Source organism: Dipodomys spectabilis, unplaced genomic scaffold, assembly GCF_019054845.1.
Source record: "Dipodomys spectabilis isolate Male_0828 unplaced genomic scaffold, ASM1905484v1 ptg000504l, whole genome shotgun sequence".
NCBI lineage: Eukaryota > Metazoa > Chordata > Mammalia > Rodentia > Heteromyidae > Dipodomys > Dipodomys spectabilis.
This window is the reverse complement of record NW_024871181.1, coordinates 913,694-937,155: the sequence shown is the minus strand read 5'-3', so window position 1 is coordinate 937,155 and position 23,462 is coordinate 913,694. Positions and strand designations below refer to the sequence as shown.

The window sequence follows — 23,462 nt, the reverse complement described above, 5'->3', positions numbered from 1 at the left end:
TATGAAAACAGATACATGCAGGGGAGACAGATGGAAAGACACATGGGGAGGCTATCGTGTGACTGGACTGGAGATATGGCAGTGTCAGCCTCAAGTGGCTGAAGTGCGGGGAGCTAAGAAACAAGGCCTGGGACAGATTTTCCCTCAGAGTCCTTAATAGCAACCAACTCTTGGACCAACACTTTCCATATTGAATTCCCAGCCTCCAGAACTATGCAAAGATACATTTCTTGTTTAAGTCACTAAGTCTGTGTTACTTTATTGCAAAATGCACTGAGATACTGTTGGGGACACAATGCATTATCAGTTAAAATCTTCATGTATTGTCCCAGCCTTGATTACTGTGTATATTGAAGCCAGAGTTTCTACATATTCCATGGTGCCCAGCACTGCTGACTGATGAAATCACAACGCCTTACCCAAAATGCTGAAGTAAATATAAATAAAAGCTAAAAAAGTTTGACACAAATCCTTTTAATAACGTATTTTGGTGAAAATTTCATGTTGAAGTAAATATATTGTTAAGAATCATGTAAGAACACTTCATTATAGTTACTAAGAAAGCGTTGATACTGCTATTCCCTCTGCAGAAATGCTATGCACAGATGCAAAATGATCGAAGGCTGATAAAATAATGAATCTCAAGTAAGTGGCATAGCCATCGCGGGCCTGTAGGGAAAAAAAAAAAATCAAGAGATGTTTTCAGTGTTTATAGTTAACTGTTAACAAGCAGCTAGTAGAAGAAAGGTTAGATGAAGACTATTATTCTAACTATGTATATGAGCCAGCCACATAGAACAGTTGCTCTGGTGTCCAGCCATAGGATAATCAGTCTTGGTCTTGTGAAAAAGAGCAGGAGGCATACAAATCACAACTGTACATTTCTGATCTTTTTTGTTTTTGTTTTTTGTTTTTTTTGGTGGGTTCTGGGGCTTGAACTCAGGGCCTGGGCACTGCTCTTGAGTTTCTTTTGCACAAGGCTAGTGCTTTACCACTTGAGGTGCAGCTCTATTTCCAGATTTTTTGGTGTAGCTTTATTGGAGATAAGAGTCTCACAGACTTTTCTGCCTAGGCTGGCTTTGAACCATGATCCTTAGACCTCAGTCTTCTGAATGGCTAGGATTGGAGGCATGAGGCTTCTGATCAATTTATTTTTTTAAACCTACTTAAAGAATTTCTCAAAAAGGGAGAGGAGGATAGGAAAGTGAAAGAGGGGGTGAGTTGTTCCATATACATTGCATGCATGTGTGGAAATGTCATAATGGACTAATATATGGTAATTTAATATAACTAATATATGGTAATTTAAAAAAGCAGGCAATTCTAAATTTTTTCTCACAATAAGAGATTTTCCTTAGTTAATTGTGCTTTAATCCACTCCCTGTACATGGTATACTTTTATATAATTTCTCTGATAAGCAATCTGGCAATATACGTAGAAAGCTATATAAAGTCTTATATCCTTGTGTTCTGCTGTAAACCCATTCTCTCTCTCTTTCTCTCTCTCTCTCTCTCTCTCTCTCTCTATATATATATATATATATATATTTATTTATTTATTTTTTGCTTGGTCTTGAGGCTTGAATTCAGCACCACTGGTGGTGGTTAATTGGAGATAGAAGTCTCACAGACTTTCGTGCCAGAGGCTGGCTTTGAACTGCAATCCTCAGATCTCAGCCTCCCAAGTAGCTAGGATTATAGGCATGAGCCACTGTTGCCTAGCCCTTCTATGATATTTAACCTTTCAAAATAATCAAAAGGAAAAAGATCATGGCAGCAAGAATATGAAAAAAATATCTTTAATTACTTACATTGACAGGAAAGCAAAGGAAATTATTTTAAATGTTATCCTTAACTATACTTAAGAAGTTTATAATACAGTATTAAATGTAAAAAGACAACACAAAATTGTCTATACATTCTATCTATGTGATGTATGTGGTCAACAATTAAAAGGAAATGAGTTATGACCAACTGGTAAAATTATCTGTGGTTTCCATCTGCTGCTGATTCTCCCATACTACTCATAGAAATATTAACCTCACTACAATTTTCAATGAGTCCTTGAACAAAATCCAAAGATTTACTAATCACAAGCCACTAAGATGGAAAAAAGCAGAAAGGTAAAATTCAGCAGAATTAATTATTTTTCCTGAGCACCACTGGTGTCATAGTTATTGAGTGAATTTAGTGGGAGAAAGGGAATTCACAGAATTCAAAAACTTGTATAGAATCCTTCAAAACACTGATTTCATAGCAATCCCTAGAAAGACTTGGAGAAGTAAACTTAATGGATAGGTACATCAATTCTCATTTAAGGAGACCTTAGTTAAACGCTGCCACCTTAAAAAAAATACATATTCAATCAGTTTCCTTTTCTGTGTTTGTGTAAAACCAGGGCATGACAAACTGTTAGGGACAGAGGAACTCCTGATGAAGCAGCAGCTTCCTCATCAAAGGCCATTCATTCCACTTGACATGCAAAGCCCAATGGAATGTAGTGGAAAAACGCTGGTTCTCTTTCCACTCCATCTCTCTTTGGCTTATTTGTTGCTGATCCCATGCTCTAGTTCCCCTTATCTGAATCTCCCTTGTCCTTTCATGCTTAAATTAACACCCAGTTTTGACATCTCAACCATTTTTTGATTCGTAGCCTGAAAGGCCTACTGGATAAAAGAAAGCAAAGCAAGGCAAACAAGTACTTCCAAACAAGTGAATAAGCAAAATAAAATAGAAAACAAATAAATGAATTCAGTTTTACCCTTGGAGGCACTCTCTCTACATTAGCTCATAACGTTAAGGACAATAACGTATCTAATGGTTGATTAGGTACAGAACCTATTTGTTTATTCTGGAAGATAAGTTTAAAATCTAAATGCCTTGTGCTTGCCAAAGAAAATATTCAGCTCTACAAAGAAAATTACTTACCACAATTTCTTCATTCTGAAGCTGTCCCTCTGTGTGCACTAAATCTAAAACACAATTTAATAGGGATAAATTGAGTTCAAGTCTCAGTACCAGCATGCAAAAACAGCTATTTTTATTTATTTGTTTGTTTGCTTGTTTTTTGGTCATGGGGCTTGAACTCTGGGCCTGCGAGCTGTCCCTCAGCTCTTCAGCTCAAGGCTAGTGCTCTACCATTTGAGCCAGTGTCACTTCCAGCTTTTTCTGTTTATGGGGTGCTGAGGAATCCAACCCAGGGCCTCATGCATGGGAGGCAAACACTCTATCACCGAGCCATCTTCCCAGCCCAATAGTAGTCTATTTTAATTTTGGAACTACTTTCTCTTACTCCTACTCTCATCACTCCTCCTCCTGGTCTTCTTCCTTTTCTTCTTTGAGACTGAGTTTTGCGACATAGTATAGAATGATCTGAAACTTACTATGTGGCTCAGGCTAGGCTTGAATTTCAATTCTCCAATCTTCCTCCCAGAGCTGAGATAGGAGGTGTGTACCATCACACCTAGCCATATATATTATATTATTTTTAAATTGAATGTATTAAGTCAGTTGTCCTGTAAAACAGTACATGCTATTGTCATCTTACCTCTTTATAGTTCATTTAATTAGATCCTCTATCCTCTGTATTTCCTATACATTGGAAATTAGAGGCAAGGTTTGATTATATTCATCAGCTATCTGGTTGTCTTATTCCTTATGAATAATAAATTATTTGGAAATGTGTTTATGAGCCAGGCTTGCTGACTGGTAGACATCAAAAAAGTGACTAAGTGTGAACTAGCTTTATCAGTATCCACAGAGGACCACAGTCTCTCTAAAGGTAAATCCTTTAGTCGCCCACTTTGGCTTATACTCTTGGTGGTTGTCATTAATTGCAAAGCACAGGAAGAAGCCTGGAGCTCCCACTGTTCAACGTGGAAGCCTCCGCTTAATGTTCTATGTCCTTTCATTCTTTCTACTATGCCTGATTTCCTGAGTCCTGAGTCTCAACACTCACTGTTCCTAGTCAGTGAGTTGGTGGAGGAAGTCTGTAGGTGAGAGTTCACCTAGCTTTGTAGGATGTAAGAAAATACCTAGAATCCAACCACTCTGGATAGAGATGGTCAAGTAATCATTCATGTTTTCTGGTTCATTGTATCTGTTGCCTTCAAATTCTAGACATTTCTGGAAAACATCTTGTTGATATTTCCCCTGACGATTAGGTTACAGCCTAATCCATTTAGCTATAGAAGTTGCTTCTTTCCCTCTATCAAAATATATATGAATCTCACATTTGCTTTAGTTTCCTCTTGTTTAATTAGTTTAATTAATTAATTAATGAGGCTTATGCCTCATTTTTATTCTTTTACTACTATCTTCATGATTTGGGAAAGAAAGGAAATAGAAAGACAACATTTTTATGTTTAACTAGAGGCTACCAATTCTGTGGATGTTATTTAAATAATACCATTAATCAGGAAGGAGGAAAGAAGAAACAAAAGCCTTAAATGTAGTTATCAGAACAAGGCTCTGACACAAGCACATACCTTTCTGGATCCACAGCTCAAAACCAGTTGGCTCTTTAGATGTGGTCTTTTCAATCCTCAGGGTCTGCACTGACATGGTCAATAAGCAAAATAAACAAAGTGTTAATTAGCTGATTCTCTATTGCCTTCCCTAGGTTTCTGCCCTCTGCCTGAGCCTGTCACACAGAGGGCTAGTATAGGGAATTCATGTCCAGGAAGTACCTACTATGTTTCTACACAAATCCCTGAGATAAAATGCAGTTGCCTAATAACAATCTTACAAATGTTTGGGATCATAAAACTCGAAGCTAGGGGCTGGGAAGGTGGCTCAGTGGTAGAGTGCTTGCCTTGCATGCCAGAGGCCCTGGGTTTGATTCAGCACCACATAAGCAAAAAAAAAAAAAAAAAAAAAGCCGTAAGTGGCGCTGTGGCTCAAGTGGTAGAGCGCTAGCCTTGAGCTGAAGAGCTGAGGGACAGCGCCCAGGCCCAGAGTTCAGGCCCCACGACCAGACCCCCCCCCCAAAAAAAAACACACGAAGCTAGCAGTGGCTTTCTGTTTTGTTCAGTGTGTGCGTGCGTGCGTGCGTGCGTGTGTGTGTGTGTGTGTGTGTGTATGCATGGTACTAGGGTTTGAACTCAGGGCATTATATTTGTTAGGCACAATTGAGTCATGCCCCAACCTTTTAAGTCATTTTTTGTATATACACTTGTTTTTGCCTGAGACCTACATCAGACTGCAATCCTCCTATGCTTCAGCATAGCTGGGATTATAGACACATTCCACCACACTCATAATTTACTGAGATGGGTCTAACTTTTTGCCCAGTTGGCCTGAACTACAATCCTCCTGATCTCCACCTTCCAAGTAGCTGAGATTATAGGAATGTACCACCATGCCTGGCCCAGTAGTGTGATTTTTTAACTTAGTTATCCAGAAAGTTTTACATACTGGTAATTATAATGCTATTGGTGGTCTTGGTCATAAATCTTTATGGAGAACCTGCTATGAGTCAGGTATAGTTATTCATTCACTTTTAACCATATTTATTCTACTGCTGAGGACACAGGCTTACAGAAGCCAGGAAGGGTGTCCAAAGAGGCAAGGAAAGGAAGTATCAGAACTGGAATTCACACTGACTCCAGAGTGTCTGTGATTAACGACAGGACACCAGCCTCCAATCATCTCCTTTTACACTAGTTTCTAATCCACTGTTTCCTCCCAGGCCCATTTCTTCAATCTTTTCCTCCTCTTCTCTGCCATCTTTGCGCCCAAGGAGCAGATTCTTGGTGAGCATATGTCCTGGGCTTACTTTCCCACTGGCCAGTGGGAAACCCCAGGAGGAAGCTGGAGGCAGTGAGAAGTGAGCAGAGGCTATTTTGCCCCCTTCTCTGTTTCTATGCCATGTCTTTCCTATTGGTCACTCCTTCACCACCACAGCTCCAGCAGAGCAGCCTTTTTGTACTGGCTCCAAAAACACTATTTCCTTTCCTTTTCTCAGGGCAATGATGGCTTATGGCTGTAGCAAACCTCATCATCCCTTGTTTGCTCCCCTAGCCTGGACTATAATTTTCTAAGAGTCATCAATAAAGCCTGTTACCATCTGCAATATACTGTTACCTACCATTAATGTTTTTTCATACACTATCCGAAAATAAGCAGAGGAGTCAGGCATGGTTGTGCATGCCTGTAATCTCAGCATTCAGGAAGACAGACAAGAGGATGGCAAGTTCAAGGCCAGACTGAGTTGCCTAGCAAGCCCCTATCAAAGAAAATCATACAAACAAACAAACACAGACAGGATTGGAATAATGTTCCAGTGGGAGATTCTACTCCTAATCTCCAGAAAAATGTCATAAGACGAAGAGTCAAAGTTATCCGACGTGATTAATCACTGTTATCAGATTTTTCAGCAATGATTTGAGAGAGAACGCCAGGCCAAATGAATCTAGAGTAAAGATGTCAGGAACCTTGTGTTCTGGTAAGTCAGTTTCTTATGCTCATAATGGGATATTTTGCTAAACACTTCCATGTAATAAGTTGCATGGAAATTATTATGTGTCTTGGAAGGGTTTCAACTTTGAGTTTCAGAGAGGCTAATTGTGCTGGAGGCAGTTAACCCATAAGCCCCACCCTCCCATTCCAGCAGTAAAACTGGATTCCAAGCTATAAAGAAAACTTAATGTTGTGCCAAAAGTTTACATATGTGTCCTCTGCCTTGGGTTCATTACAGAATAGTAAAAAAAAAAAAAAAAAAAAAAAAAATCAATGTATGGTTTGCTTACCTAAGTAACTTTGAATTATAAGCTTTTCAATCTTTACATGTTTGTGAAAACAAATAATGAATTCCTGGGGAAACATTCCTGTGGTGGTCCAAAATGTTTCTGGATTCCTATCATTAATTATAATAAAAAAGAAAAAGGAACAATCAAGTATAAAAGTTTAGTCACAAAATTAAAATGAATATTAGAAGGTGATTATTAGTATTTGCAATCCCTTTTTGTCAATTCTGCTATTTCTTTCCAACTTTAATATCATTAGTGCTATTTTTTTTAAACTACTACCAGATAGTCTCTTCTAAAACACAGGAACTGAATCGATGTCACTCATCTCTAAAAGCCTTCCATGGCCCCTTACTGCCTATAAACCCACACTCCTCAGTAAGGCCCTGAGGGCTGTACTCTGGTTTCATCATTAAAGTACACTGATTCCCATCACTGTAGTCACAGGGGACCACTCAAAATTCTGCGAACACATCATGCAGTCTTACACTTCTCTACCTTAGGTAATGACATTCTCCTGAACCTTATAAAAGTTTGCTCACTGTTTGGTCCTATCTCTCTACCAGGAATCAGAACCGCTTCCTCTCTCCTTTGCACCAGTCTCACACTCAGTATTCACCCATACACTGATCCCTGTTTTTTGGTTTTTTTTTTTTTTAACCAGTCCTGGGGCTTGAACTCAGGGCCTGGGCACTGTCCCTGAGCTGCTTTTGCTCAAGGCTAGCACTCTACCATTTGAGCCATAGTGCCACTTCTGTTTTTTTCCGTTTATATGGTACTGAGGAATCAAACCCAGGGCTTCATGCATGCTAGGCAAGCACTCTACCACTAAGCCACATTCCCAGCGATCCCTGGGTTCTTATGGTTGCTTGCAGGATGCTGAGCACTCAAGAGATCTTTCTTATCTTTCTGTCCCTATTAACTATTATAGTAGTGACCTATACTATATGAATGCTTTCTGGAAAAAATAAAACATGCAGTCAATTGTATGTCAATTATATATAGTATATATATATATATATATATATATACATATTTATATGTACACATAGATATATGAGACATATAGTATATTTACTATACAATAGAGTATGTGTACCGTACAAACACACATATACACACAATCTATATGGTATACAATAGAGTTGTTTTCATATTCTCTTTTCTTTTTCGCTACTTCTGGGACTCAAACACCGGGCTTGGACACTGTCTCTGAGCTCCTTTTTGCTCAAGGTTAGCACTCTACCACTTGAGCCATGGAGATACTTCTGGCTTTTTCTGTGATTAACTGGACTTTCCTTCCCCTGCTGGCTTCGAACTGTGATTCTCAGTTCTCTTCCTCCTGAGTAGTTAGGATTACAGGTGCGAGTCACCAGCATCCAGCGTTGTCTTTTCTTTTCCTTCCTTATGATGGAAATTGAACTTGCATATGCTAGCAAGGACTCTGCTACTGAATTGTACCCCTAGATCCTCAGCCTATTTTTCCTTAATTTTATTTTGAGACACGTCTTGCTAAACTTCCCAGGCTGCCTTGAATTTATAATCCTCCAGCTTTAGCCTTTCAAGTAGTTGGGGATTACAGGCATACACTACCATGCCATACTCTTACTTTTTCTCTTGACTCTTTTTTTTTTTTTCCTAGAGTAGAATCTCTTTTCCTCTTTTTCACTGGTATGTTAAATACAGAGGTCAAGAGTAAAAAAATATCATTTTGTAAGCTCTTATTTCTGAGGAAATTAAAAGTTTGCAACAGGGCTTTAAAATCTCACTGTTCATTGGGAGTAATTTTTTTTTTTTTTTTTTGTCCGTCATAGGGCCTGAACTCTGGGCCTGGACACTGTCCCTCAGCTCTTCTGCTCAGGGCTAGCACCCTACCACTTGAGCCACAGCGCCACTTCTGGCTTTTTCTGCTTATGTGATGCTGAGGAATCGAACCCAGGGCCTCATGCATGCAAGGCAAGCACTCTACCACTAAGCCATCTTCCCAGCCCCACTGGGAGTAAATTTATAGCATGGCTTTCTCCAATAACCTGATAGTTACTTAGATTTAGATAAACCAAATTGTGAGCAGAAAATAATTTTCAATATTTGCTATATAAAGTCTATAATATTTTCATCCATATTTACATGAATTGAAGTCTTCAGTATATTTCATTTAATTTTCAGGAAAGCAACTACCTTTATTCTATATGGTTTTCTGTACAGAGTTTTTGTCTAAACTAAAAAATGTTATGTCCTTATTCATTAAATAAAACCTTTATTAAATAAAATAATGGACCAATAAAACCTCAAATATTATCTACTACATATGACAAACTCCAATGACCTATAAACATATTTCCTTGAGTGGTAAATCACCACAAGGAAACAAATTAATTGATCTTGCCTTAGAAAATGATTTTCCTCCAACTACACAGGGTTGTTTTTGGAAAGATTCTTTTCCTAATGAACAACTTAAGGCACATTTCTATAGTACATATGCATCCTCACAGCTGCTCCTACAGTACCAAGTCAGAGAGGGATAGATAACTATTACTTGACTTATAGGAAAAAGAAACAAAAAAGAATAAAGAGATACAAGCAAAAGCAGATATTCTTTTAATTCAAACCTCAAGTAGGATTAGTATAGCAGAAGATAAAGAACTCTGAAGTAGGATTAGAAGACGTGAGCATTGGTTGTATCATTTGCTTATCTGTGTGATTTATAGCAAGTCATTTTACTTTTGGTTATCCTTTTTTTATATACAAGAGTTTGAACTTAGGGCCTCCTCATGCTTGTTTGGCTTGCTTGCTCAGCTTGCACTCTACCAATTGAGTTATGCCTCCAGCTTAGTTTTATTCTGGTTATTTTAGAGATTGAGTCTCTGGGCTTTTCTATCCACATTAGCTTTGAACCTCAATCCTCAGCTCTCATCCTACAGAGAGGATTGCAGGCATGCGCTACTGATGCCCCCAGCTCCATTTCTTTTTTTGTTTGTTTTGTCAGTCATGGGACTTGAACTCTGGGCCTGGGCTCTGTCCCTAAGCTCTTCAGCTAGCACTCTTGCCACAGTGACACTTCCAGTTTTCTGAGTGGTTTCCTGGAGATAAGAGTTTCACAGACTTTCCTGCCCAGGCTGTGCTTTGAACCATGATCCTCAGAGCTCAGCCTCCTGAGTAGCTAGGATTACAGGCACGAGCAACCTGGACACCCAGCTTTGGTTTTTTTGTTTTGTTTTGTTTTGTTGAGACAAGTTTTCACTACATAGTCCAGGCTGGCCTATAACTTGTTGTATGTCACAGGCTGTCCTTGAAGTCCCAATCTTCCTGCCTTTGCCACTCCAAGTGCCAGGAGTACAGATATGTGCCATTATACTTAGCTCCTTATCTTAAAAATACATTTTGGTATTTATTTGTTCTTTTGGTGTTTGTTTCCCAAATGACATGGTAGTTATGAATTTATAGGGCTCCAGGAAAATATATAGTAATATATGCATACTCATGTATATATATTTATATATATATATATATATAATTTGTCTTTGTATAAGTATACACTGATATCTTCAGTATTAGCCAGGGTTAACTAATATTTGATGTCTTAATTTAATAAACCAGTTAACAAACAGTTTAAGACTCTGTGTAGTCAAAGAATAAGACATACTTTTGATTCCTAGGAATTCTCAATGAGAGAAGAGACAAATAAAAATAAACAACTCTGGGCTAGGAAGGTGGCTCAGTGGTAGAGTGCTTACCTTGCATGCCTGAGGCCTTGGGTTCCATTCCTCAGCACCACATAAGCAAAAAGGAAAAAGCCAGAAGTGGCACTGTGGCTCAAGTGGTAGAGCGCTAGCCTTGAGCTGAAGAGCTGAGGGACAGCGCCCAGGCCCAGAGTTCAAGGCCCCACAACCGGACCCAAAAATAAAAAAAATAAACAACTCCATAATAAAAAAGTAAATAAAACAATGGGATTTATACTAAATACTGTTGGGACCTAGAAAAGAGATAAACAAATCCCACCTCAAGCGGAAGGGGCAGATCTTAGAAAAGAGATAGCGTCTAACCTTGAAAGAAAAAGTCAAGTTGTTAGAATTTGGTCCTGGTTCACAGGCTTTACAACAGAACCTAAGAATCACAAAAATCTTACCTTACAACTGACTCTGCTTTCAATAATTAAATAGTATTTAACATATTTAGACCTCTCTAATCACAAGTTGCAAGATGAACTTGTAAGTTCTTTTAGCTCTAAAATTATGTGACTATATGATTCCAACTCTGGTCATTTACATGAATACCAAGAAAGAAAAAGATAGGCCAGTTCTGTTAAAAAAAAAAAAGGAGTTCTCACATTAGCTACCTTTTCTTGGAATTGAAAGTCTGAGAATAATATTTATCTCTACATAGAATGAGCTTGAGGGTGGTGAAGAATAGAAACTGTAAGGAGATAAGCCAAGAAGTAAACAATGCAGGAAGATATTGGAAACTGAAACATTAAGTTTAGCAAAGAAGTTGCTTAGACCAGCAATGAAATAGGCAGATAGGAAGTTACATTGTTTATATCCCTATTTCCAAGAATAATCTGGAATAAAACTATGCCATAGGTTAAAATTTACACTTCCATAAAATGAAGCTGTTGTTTGGTTTCTGATTCATTAGACTACTATTAAAAAAAAAAAAAAGATTGGGCTGGGAAGGTGGGTCAGTGGTAGAGTGCTTGCCTTGCATGCCTGAGGCCCTGGGTTCGATTCCTCAGCACCGCATAAGCAAAAAGAAAAAAAAAATTAAAAAAACCCACTATTGTGAGGCCAGGTGTAGTGGCAAAGGCCTGTAATCATAGCTACTCTGCAGTCAGAAAATGGAGAATCATTTGAGGTCAGCCTGGGCAAAAATAAATGAATAAATAAATAAATAATAAGGAAGCCCTGAGGCAGCACAAGCTTTTAAATCCCAACTATGTAGGAGGCAAAGATAGATGATTCTGGTCTGAGTTTGGCCAGACAAAATACTTGAGACCCTACCCTATCTATAGAATATTAATAGCAAAAAGGTCTAGAACAGAAAAAAGAAAACAATATTGGAAAGCCAGGCATGGTGGCCATGCTTCTAATCTTAGCATTTGAGAGATTGAGGAAGCAGCATTCTGAGTTCAAGACTAGGCTTGGCTATGCTATGAGGGTTGGGAAAGGAGCTCAGCAGTATACTGTTTGCCTATCCCATGCAAGGACATAGGTTCCATTATTCAAAACATCTAGAACCAAAAACAATAACAACAAAAAAATCCCCCCAAAACCCAAGAAACAAACAAAAAAAAGTAGAGGGAGAGTGAACAAATGCAGTCATAGTATTCAGTATATACTATGTGGAAAATGAACTATGAAACTTTGGGGCAGGAACTGGAGGGGAAAGCTAAGGGAAAGTGAAGGAAGGGGTGACATTGTCCCAAAGAAATTGTACTCATTACCTGACTTATGAAATGGTAACCCCTCTATTCAACATCTTAAAAACAATAATAAAATTATATTTAGGAGCAAAAAAATTTGTATTGGCTGGCAAGATGTAGCTCAGTAGAAGAACAGTTGTCTATCATATGCACAGTCTTGGATTGGAATCCCAGCACTGTAGAAGCAATAGTAAGTAACAAAAACAATGAAAACTTTAAACCTAATTGTTAAAGAGATCAGCTAAAAAGTTACAGAAAAGCCGGGCACTGGTGGCTCCTGCCTATAATCCTAGCTACTCAGGAGGCTGAGATCTGAGGATTGCGGTTCAAAGCCAGCCCGGGCTGGAAAGTCCATGAGACTTTAATCTCCAATAAATCATCAGAAAAACCAGAAGTGGCGCTATGGCTCAAGTGGTAGATCGCAAGCCTTGAGCTGAAGAGCTGAGGGACAGTGCCCAGGCCAAGTTCAAGCCCCACAACTACCACCACCAACAACAACAGAAGTTGTTACAGAGAAAAGGATCTACAACTTAAATATTCACAACTAAATTCATTTTGGAAAGGATATCAAAAGCATATAATATCAGGTCATCAAGTTCATCAAATACTAAACTAAGCTTAACACTATCAGTGGAAAAACCACACAGTCCCAGTAGTTCAGGAGTTCTCTGACTTGAAGTATGACAATGTAGTAACTCTTACCCATCAATTATGTTTTCAGGTGGGTGTTTGTCATCGCTGGATGTAGCTAAAATCACTTCAGATCCTTCAGAGTTTAAGCAGAGATCAACTTTTCTCATTTTTGTGTTTAGCCTGCAAATAAAAAGTAACAAAACATTAACAAACAAAAAGCCAACTCTGGATTTCTCTAAACTTTAAAAGGAAAGCCTGTTGCCTAGTAACAGGTTTAACAACTAAGCTATTCAACAACTGGGAGAGACTTTTTTTTTTTTTTTAAGAAAAATAAACTTCTGACTTCTCCCAGGGATAATCTGTGAAATGTAACTATTTCCCCTTCTCTGCTACACAAAATAATTATTTGGACACCTGAAATAACACCATTTTTCAACTTTTAAAATTAAAGGATATTATAATCAAGTTGCAATAGTTAACAAAAATTAGTGGGTCAAATTTTTAAAATTGTTTATAGTTACTTCTTTTTGTTCGGTCATGTGAACTCAGGACCTGAGTGCTGTCCCTGAGCTTTTTTTCTTTGAACTATGGCTCAAAGTTCATAGCTCTCCTTCTGTTTTTCTTGTGGTTAGTAAGAGTCCCACTGACTTTCCTGCCCGGGCTGGCTTTGAACTGTGATCCTCAGATCTCGGCCCCTTGAGTAGCTAGGATTATAGATGTGAGCCTCTGGCACCTGGCTTTATAGTTACATTTTTTAAAAATTAAAAGTAATGTGTATTTTGTTACTGTTTATCCAATTAAATTATCAAACAATATAATTTCCTTTTTTAAAAAAACCTCATTTTTTATTTTAGAATATTGCCTAGGCTGGTCTCAGGAATTACTGGCTCAAGTGATTTTCCTTTCTAGTAGCTGGGACTACAGTTGTGCACTACCATACTTGACTATCATTCATTATCTTCCAGTAGAAATTTGAAACTAGAGAATTTTTACTAGTTTTTAACTTAGTTTTAAAACTCTAAGTCTTCAATTACTTAGGCCAGTGACTTACCTTTCTGTTGTATATGTCAATAAAAATGATTCTGAAAAAATATTGAGTTTGACTATAGGGCCTAGAGGGTAAAACAAAGAAAATTTAGTTCTTATCTATACTCACTTACTTGATCTGATGGTGAAGATACAAAGTAATCAGGAAACTTTATTAAAAAACAGAGTGCTGGGCTGGGAATGTGGCTTAGTGACAGTGCTTGCCTAGCAGGCATGAAGCCCTGGGTTCAATTCCTTAGTACCATATACACAGAAAAAGCTGGAAGTGGTGCTGTGGCTCAAGTGCCAGCCTTGAGCCAGAGAAGCTCAGGGACAATGTTCTACCCTGAGTCCAAGCCCCCAGAACTGGCAAAAAAAAAAAAAAAAAGTACTTAGAAAGAGGAAGGCCTCCTATGGCACAGGATACCCTTCATAACTTGATCCCAGTTTAATGAGACGATGTCAAATATAAACAAAAAAGTAGAGAATATTACAGATGTTCAACAATTATGTCTCTACTGTCTAGACTTAATAATGTTAACAGTCTGATATTTTTAACTTCAGACATTTTATTTAAGAGAGAAATAAGGAGCTCTATGTTGATCTTATACATTTCTGTCTCAGAGGCAAGTTTCTTGAAGATGATGAATGTTCTGAGTAGTCATTTTTATTTTTACCCCATAAGTATCCATGAGCAATATATACTATTGTACTTAGGCTGGACATGGTGGTACATGCCTATAATACTCAGGAGAGGGAGGCAAGATCATAAATTTGAGGCTAGCCTGTGCCACTTAGGGAGACCCTGTCTCAAATAAATAAATAACTGCAAAAAAACCCAACCCCACAGGTGCTTGCTTAGCATGTATGAAACCCTGAATTCAATGTCCAATAGAAAGTTGGGGGGAGGAGATTCAGGTAGTTTCAGAGTGTATACATCCTTTTGTTATTTTTTTTCATGCACTACTGTTTTCAAGACAGTTTATTTATTCTATATATACTTATTTATATATTTATATATTATATATAAATGTTATTTATTTATATATTTATTCTATATATTTATTTATTCACTTTAACTGCTATGTAGCATTTCTCCATTTCCCTAGTAAAGGATATTTAGGTTCGTTCTCAATTCTTTGCTATCATAAACAGGTTTATAATGACATCTTCAAGCACATGTGCACACAGGTCTTTATTTTCCAGTGTATTGAAATTAATAGGATTTATTAAAACACATTTACATGTAAATAGAAAATTTGTAACTTAGCTCTAGTCGTTATCAGTTTGAATCATATTTCTTTTCTCAGATAGCTTTCTTTTCCAGCTTTGTGAAGTTTGTCCCAAATTTCTTTTTCTTTTCCTTTTTTTTTGCCAATCCTGGGCATGAACTCAGGACCTGGGCACTGTCCCTGAGGTTCTTTTGCTTAAGGCTAGAACTCAACCATTTGAGCCATAGCACCACTTCTGGCTTTTTCTGTTGATGTGGCATTGGGGAACTGAATCCAAGACTTAATACACGCTAGGCAAGCACTCTACCACTCAGCCACATTCCCAGCCCTGTCCTCAGTTTTTAGCTCTGAAATGGTGGCTCCATTAAATTTACACTGTAATTAAGAATATCACAACAGCTGAGCCTCCGTTCTAAAGTTTCTGAGGTGAAATCATCATCTGTATTTCTAGGTCGGTAAATCCAAAAACATAATCTTGTGTTTTCCCCTCTTTTACCAGTGCTAATGTGAGAATGAGTTTAGTATGTAGTCTCTCACAAAGAAAAGGTGCTTTTTCGACATTCAGCTTCAAAACTTTGGTCTCAAGATGTTTCTTAGTATCACCAAATGTCTGTCTAGGATTTTGTACCTGAATGTAGGGTACTATACTTTATAGAAATGGCAAACTACTTTTTACTCTCTTTGACTTATTGGACAAAAGTCTTTCTCACTAGGTATTTCTCTGCATTCACCATGTCCTTTAGAAAGCCATTCCTGTTTCTGCTGCTGAACTTTCCTTAGTGCCTCAAGTCTCTTTTCTTTGTTGTGCTCCAATTCATCTTCATCCACCAGGTGCAGTTTCTTAATTTCAGAACCCAAATGATCTTCTACCAGCTTGGTCGTCTGAAGCAACTGGTTTTTCAGGGCTTTTGAAAACATGTGGACAGATGCAGCACTCTCCATTCTTCTAAATGGTACCGTTCAGCCTTCATGTTGAACCCTCGATGGTGTCCAGGGAGTAAGACAAACAGGTCTTTATAATAAAAGAATCTCAGACTGGAAGTGTGTGGTTCAAGTACTAGAGCTAATGAACTGAGTCAATTGCCAGTACCACCAAAAAGAAAAAAGTATCTTTGCATATTAGAAGCAAAACTGCAGAAAGTTGGACTATATACCTTTGTCATTAATTAATATGGTCTCTAAATAATAACAAATTAATTACTAGCCACAATGTATGAGACTTTCTGCTTCCTCATATCTTCACTAATTTGGTATGAATGAGTAGCAGCTAGTAAAGAGCAATGAGGAACTGCAAAGGGAACTTAAAATGAGGATAAGATCACAAGGTATCAGAAAAAAATATTGTAATTAAATTTCCTGTTTCACACGTAACCTCAGCCCTGTAAACTGGACCTAAGAACTTTCTCACAGGCAATCTCAAGTAGCCCTCAAACTCCAAAGGCTAATGTTATTTTCACCCTAGAGACGACCCATTCTCAACCTGTTGAAAGTGTATTTGTAACAGGTTTTTGGTTTTTTGGGTTTTTTGTCAGTCATGGGGCTTGAACTCTGGGCCTGGGCACTGACCCTGAGTTCTTCAGCTCAAGACTAGTGCTCTACCACTTGAGCCACAACACCACTTCTGATTTTGTGGTGGTTTATTGGAGATAAGGGTTTCACAGCCTTTCTGCCCAGGCTGGCTTTGAACTACGAACGTCAGATCTCAACCTCCTGAGTAGGTAGGATTACAAGCATGAGCCACCAGCACCCGCTATAACAGGTTCTTAAACTGGTTTTGCTGTTATCAAGTAACCAAAAGCAGGAGAAAAGCCTAACATCTCTGCTTTTATTTTATGTTTGTCATTGTCCTAAGCCATTCCCTCCATAGTCATTTTATAAATCACTCTGGGTTCCAGGAAAGACAGAACTGACCCATAATATCTTTATGACTAAGACTAAAACTACAGCATAGTCTTGCAGGATAAGTCACTCCCAAATGAAACAATTACCTATAATAATCAGGCTGCACCCTAGAATGGGAGAAATCATCTCATAGTAACCAGATTCTGCCCTTAAGTGATGACAATGATAACATTTCTCCAGAACCTGGGAGAACTAGAACCAGGTACACCTGTATCCCAGACTCTTAAACTATGCATACCTGTGCCTTGCCTCTAATTATTCATCTAATGTATATACCCTGAAAATAGCCAAAGATTAACTAAAGTGCCATCTTCCCATGGCATGTCTATGCTGTTTGATATCCTTTTTTCACCTTACTTCTTTACTAGTAAATTTTCCTGTCACTTTCAATCCTTTTGTATCTTACTTGACTTCTTCATGCCAGCCACAAGGATTAAGGTTAAATGAGCTGACTTTCTGGTAACTATCTTGTTGATGTGAAGCTGAATTACCATTTTATGTTTACAGACCATTTGGGCTTCTATTGTTTCTTTTTCCTTTTTCTCTTTCCTTTCCTTCTTTCTCCTATTGTTATTTTTCCTCTCTCCCTCTGTCTCTCCCTTCCTTCCTTTGGCTTGAACTGAGAGCCTGAGTTTTTTTGTTCAAGGCTATCACTCTACCACTTGAGCAACAGCTCGACTTCCAGTTTTTTGGTGGTTAACTGAAGAGTCTCACAGATTTTCTTGCCCAGGGTGATGTTGAACTGAAATCATCAGATCTCAGATTCCTGAGTAACTAGGGGTGAACCACTGGCACTCTGCTATTTGCTTTTTCTTACCCTTTGTGTATTCTTTTTTTTTTTTAAATTGAATTGCCTTTTTATTATTACTTTTGGGCTTGTTATTGTTCTGCCAGTACTACTGAGGCTTAAACTCAGTGTCTCTTGCTTTCAATGAGCTTTTTATGCTCATGGATGGTGCTTTATCACTTCAGCCATACCCCTACTTCAGGCTTTTTGCTGGTTATTTGGACATAGGAGTCTCACAGATTTGTCTGCCTGGTCTGGCTTTGAACCACAGTTCTTAGACCTCAACCTCCTGAGGAGCTAGGGTTATAGGCAAACGACCTGCATCTGATTCCTTTCCTTTTTGATTTGTAGGAACTTTAGAAACAAAATATTCTAAACACAAATCATTTGCTATTTGTATTGAAACTATTTATCCCAGTTTGTGGCTTTTTTAACTTTATGGGTTATAAACAGAGTTGCCTCAAACTTGTAATTCTCCTAGCTCAGCCTTCTAATTCTGGCATTATAGATGAGTACAATCATGCTAGGTTTATGGGTTGGTTTTTGTTTTTGTGCAGGAGTTTTTCTACCTTTCTTCTGTTATTGAATTATAACATACAAACAGAAAAGGATACAAAAAAGTTCGATAAATTTTCACAAAAAAATTTTTTTCAAGTGGTAGAGCACTAGCTTCGAGCACAAAGAGACTCAGAGACAGTGCCCAGGCCCCAAGTACAAGCATAAGGACTGGCAAAAAAAAAAAAAAAAGACGTTTGTACCCAATTACATTGATAAAAGTGAACTAAGCAACTCAAGGGCAGTGATATAGGAGGGAGGAATGAGAAAGAGGGAACAGCTTACATTAAGCAAAAGGAAAGAAATGTACATTTCACCCGATTTTGGAAGAAATAGTCTTTTGTTAAAGTTTGTAGAGTTCATAAACTCTGTAGATTAAGATGATGATGATCATTGTGAAGATTAAAAGGTGTTTGTGACTTTAGCTAAGTATAACTATGCCACAGTATTATGAAACATATGTAGTCAATCTCAATAAAGAAATATTTGGGGGCAGAGGAAGAAGTACCCAACTGATGACACTTTTTAGTTATCTGAAACCAGAGAGAAACTATTTAAAACTACAACATGGCTAACATTAGCATAATTTCTAGTTAGGAACTGATTTGCCCCTCATCCTAGGCAGCAGATAAAGGATATGTTCTCCTCGGGGTAAAAATGATCTATTCTAGTTTCTTTACTTTTGCATGGATGTGTAGGTTTTTTAACTCAGGACCTCAAATTTGGTAGATAGGCACTCTACTGTTTGAGCTATATTTTCAGCTATTCTAATGCTTTTTTTTTTTTTTTTTTTTTTGGTCAGTTGTGGGGCTTGAACTCTGGGCCTGGAGACTGTCCTCAGCTCTTCAGCTCGAGGCTAGTACTCTACCACTTGAGCCACAGCACCACTTCCAGTTTTTTGGTGGTTAATTGGAGATAAAAGTCTCATGGACTTTCCTGCTCAGGCTGGCTTTGAACCGCAATTCTCAGATCTCAGCCTCTGGAGTAGCTAGAATTACAGGCCTGAGCCATGGGTGCCCAGCTCTACTGCTCCTTTAAATACAATATTCAACTAAGTCATAGAAGTAGATCTATAGATGACCCAAGTATTGGAATTATCCAGGTGCAAACCTATATTAGCAGATTTATAAAGATAACTACCATAAATCTGTTAGAGAATTTACAGAAAAGGTGGACTAAATGGGTGACCAAAAAGAACTTTTATAGTAAAGAAAGGAAAACTTGAACACAACGGAAATCCTAGAACTAAAACATATGGTACCTTACCTAAAACATGAAAAAAAATCAGTAGGTTGGCTTAACACCAGATATAACACCTACATAAGGAAGGATCAGTGAACTTAAAAAATGGGTCAAGGGCTGGGAAGTTGGCTCCTCAGCACTGCATATGCAGAAAAAGCTGGAAGTGGTGTTGTGGTTCAAGTGGTAGAGCACTAGCCTTGAGCTAAAGAGCTGAGGGACAGCGCCTAGGCCTAGAGTTCAGGCCCCACCACTGACCAAAAAAAAAAAAAACGGTCAAGGGTTAGGGCGCATTTCAGTGGTAGCGTACTTGTGTAGTGCCTGAGAGGCCCTGGCTTGGATTCTTAACACCAGAAGTAGAGGGAAAAGGGAGCAGAGCATCAGATACTGTGAAATAATATAATACTCGTCTGAGATACAAATAACTGAAGTCCCAGGAGAAAAAGATATGAGCAAGCTAAAAAGATGGGTTGCAATTAGTAAGATATAAAGATAATTAAAGTCTATACTGACTAAAAAACTATCATACTTGGATTGGCTTAGATCAGCAGTTGTCTATTGCCTGCAAGTCAAATTTAAACTGCCACCTGTTTTTGTGTGATCATGAATAAAGTTTTATTGAAACACACCATGCTCATTTGTTCATTCATTGTTTAGGGCTGTTTTGGTGCTATCCCAAACAAACAAACAAACTGCTGACTTTAATATTCATCTGAACTTAATTTGGTTACTGACAAAGTCAAAGTAGGACAACAGTGCAAATGTACCATACCAGCCCTTAAAGTTAAAGAATTTTATTTTAGATTATAGTAAGAGTTGGGCTGAGGGTATAGAGTGGTAAAGTCCATGCCTAGCAGCATACATACATACGTGTGTGCACACATGCAGTTAAGGAGCAACATTCCCTCAAATTTTTTAACACTAAGACCCTTTGAACTAAGGGTCAGGCACTATATTTGTAATTCAAAAATAATTACAACCAGTGACTGAGAATTGGTTGTCTTTAAACTGAATAAAGGATGATGAACATTCATTTAATACAACACACGGTGTGCGAATACTGTGACCCACATCCAGAATACTGTGTTCCGGTATGTTTTAAGTAGGACACTGTCAGCTTAATAGTGTTCAGGAGAGTGCAAAATTTCATGATGGGAGCTGGAGATGTAGCTCAGTGGTTGAACACCTGCTCAGTATGCCTGAGGCCTCATGTTCAATGGGGGGTGGGGAGTTCATGTGGAAAAAAACTGAGAGAAAAAGGTTTGAATCCTTTCAAGAAAAAATTTGGTAGGAGAGAGAAAAAATGACTACTAACAATATCACTTGTGCTTATACGTGGAAAAAAGATTAGAATTTTCCTTTCCATAGCTCCAAGAGAGTCAAATGGACTCGACAAATACAAATTTTAAACCATGAAAACATCAGAGAAGAGCTAGAAGCAAAGGAGAGTTTTAATCTTTTCCTCCCCTAAAAGCTCCAACATCCAACAAAGAAAGCCAAGGAAAGAATTCCTGTACTGGAGATTATTTTAGGCTGAGTCAAATTCTAAGAAAGGTAGATTAGGAACAGATAAGACACTTCAGGGTATTATAAGCCAGGTTAAAGCTAGGGGTGAGGGGAACAAATGTACCTGTTATCCTAACTACCTGGGAGGTTGAGTCAGAAGGATCCTCATAGCCTGGGCAATATAACAAGACTAGTTTTTCAGAGAGAGGAAGAGGGAGGAAGAGAGAGGGGGAGAGGAGAGAGGAGAGAAAGGGGGAGGGGAAGAAAATAAAAATAAAAACCTAATGGGTCTTACATTCAATCAGACTGGGGCTAATTTGCTCCCAAGACTACATTTGGTAATATCTGTATAGTCTTAAATGTCACAACTGGAGGAGGTGCTAGATATACCACCATACAGAGATGTATTACCCACAAAAATTCAGGTACCAATATCAAGGCTTCAACTGGGGCTTTTAGCTCTTTTCCAAAAGCTCAAGGCTATGGCTCTACCACTTGAGCCACACCATCTTTTTGCTGGTTAATTGAAGATAAAAATCTCTTGGATCTGTATGCCCAGGCTGGCTTCAAATTCTATTTTTGCTATCTGGATTATCTCAAGACAGGTAGTTATTGTAAAGTAATATTCTACTCCTCACGGGACAGAAGTGTGCAAGAATTAAATTAACACATTCTAGGGAAATGTGTGTCGAATTTATGTGTAGTATATGAGCAGCATAGTGGCACAGTGTACTCTTTAAATACATAGTTTTATTACTTTTTTTTCAAACCAGAGTTTGAACTCAAGAGTCTGGTGTTCTTGCTCAGGGCTGGCACCACCTGAATCACATGTCTAGTCTAGTATTTTGCTGGTTAATTATAGATGGAGTCTCTTGGATTTTTCTGACTCAACTGGCCTCAAACCATGATCTTTCAGGTCTCAGCCTCTTGAGTTAGCTAGGTTTACAGACATGAAAAGCCCATTTAATCTCATTTTAAAATTATCTAAGATGTCTGAGAGAAGGAAACAAGTGCTTTAATACATAACACATTTCATACCTTTTACAGCCACCAGTTTTCTTTTAAATAAGGAAGAAAAGGGCAGAGGCTGGATTGTGTCTTCAGAGTTCTTTTGTTGCCATTAATGAGAAAGAGGCAAATGAATTCTCAGGAAATCCACAGAACACCTCAGCAGACAAGTTTCCCTCCAAGGTCTAATCCCCATCTGTCCTAAGGCTCCTTGCTCTGAATATTCCCTGAGAAACTCAGTTTACCTAAAGTGATGTGCTCGGGGACGCCACCCTTCTTATGTTTTTTTTTTTTTTACCATTGCTGACTTGGACTTCGATGCTTTTTCTTAACTGGGGCCATTGGTTCTTCATCTCCAGTTTCCGTGCCTTTCTGGAAAGCTCCCTGGGTAAAGCCCTGGGTTGCCTTTCTTCTAACCCAGCTTCCCTCCCCCCTCCTCCTCCCCTCCCCCCCATCCCGCCCTTGGCTCCGGCGATCCCAACTGCAAACACCACAGCCCCGATCCTCCCTCGTCCACCGGGGACGGCGCGGTACATTAGGAAAGGCTGTCCTCGGCCTCTCCCGGCCGGGAGCTGGAGGAGGGGCAGGGTGCCAGCTCGACCCCCCTCCCCTCCACTGAGGCCCAGCTCCCACGTCCCGCGCCAGCGAGGCCTCCTCGGCCTTCTAAAGGCCCCGCTTCGACCTCCGACGCGATTTCTAACTCTGTGGGTCAGGACTACGCAGCAGACGCCCCCCGGGCGACCGTCTAGCCGGGGCGGAGGGGGGGGCCCGCAGGGAAGCACTATTTGAAGCTCAAAAAGCTGGTGGGGAGCCCCAGGGTCTGCGGAGCCGGGGAGGCCGCAGGCCCCGCCCTCTCGAGGCGGCCCGCACCCGGAGGCCCCGCGGCGAGGCCCGCTGTTCTCCCCCCCCCCCTCCCCGCCAGGACGCGCGTCACCTCTCAGTCCCTCCCCTCACTCCCCCTTCCCACCGGCAACCCTCCACCCGCCCGCGCGCGCCGGCCCACCCCGTCCACGGACCCGCTCGCCTGGGCCTCCGGGTAGCTCCGGATCCACGCCGCCCCCCAGCCGCGCGGCGACCCCGCCCCCTTGCTCAGGTCCCCGAGGAGTTCCCGGACGCGCGCACAGCGGTCTCCAGGTTCTCCAGCCACGCTCCCCCCCACCCTCGCCCCCCACCGCCCCGCCCCACCCAGCTGCGCGACCCCGCCCACGCCGTGGGGACTCACAGGGCCCAGGATCCGCCCTCGCGCGGACACGCACGCGCATTGCCTAGCCCTGCGGCCTCCCGTTCCGCTCCATCCCTCAAGTCGGTAGCCCCGCCCTCTAGCCCCGCCCTTTCCCACCCAATCCCCGCCCACATCGGCGGCCACGCCCCTTATGCTGGACCCGCGCACGCGCGACTCTCAGTCCTAG

The 23,462-nt window shown here is 39.7% G+C and overlaps 1 protein-coding gene and 1 pseudogene across 7 annotated transcripts; both read right to left on the bottom strand.

Moving 5' to 3' along the window:
- Positions 1–456: 456 nt before the first annotated feature.
- On the bottom strand, positions 457–23,334 carry Hspb11 (heat shock protein family B (small) member 11). Of its 7 annotated transcripts, none has more exons than XM_042669729.1 (8): positions 23,276–23,334; positions 22,084–22,153; positions 13,850–13,910; positions 12,868–12,978; positions 6,750–6,856; positions 4,488–4,556; positions 2,929–2,972; positions 457–669 (listed from the first exon to the last, which is right to left on the bottom strand). In XM_042669729.1, exons 4-8 carry the CDS (start codon positions 12,963–12,965, stop codon positions 556–558), a joined length of 432 nt encoding a protein of 143 aa, XP_042525663.1. In that variant the 5' UTR covers positions 12,966–12,978; positions 13,850–13,910; positions 22,084–22,153; positions 23,276–23,334; the 3' UTR covers positions 457–555. The 7 variants fall into 7 exon arrangements, with proteins under 7 accessions (XP_042525663.1, XP_042525668.1, XP_042525664.1 ...); XM_042669734.1 differs by lacking the exon at positions 23,276–23,334 and adding an exon at positions 23,070–23,149; XM_042669730.1 differs by lacking the exon at positions 13,850–13,910.
- LOC122099140 lies at positions 15,107–16,048 on the bottom strand (annotated as a pseudogene).
- Positions 23,335–23,462: the final 128 nt, after the last annotated feature.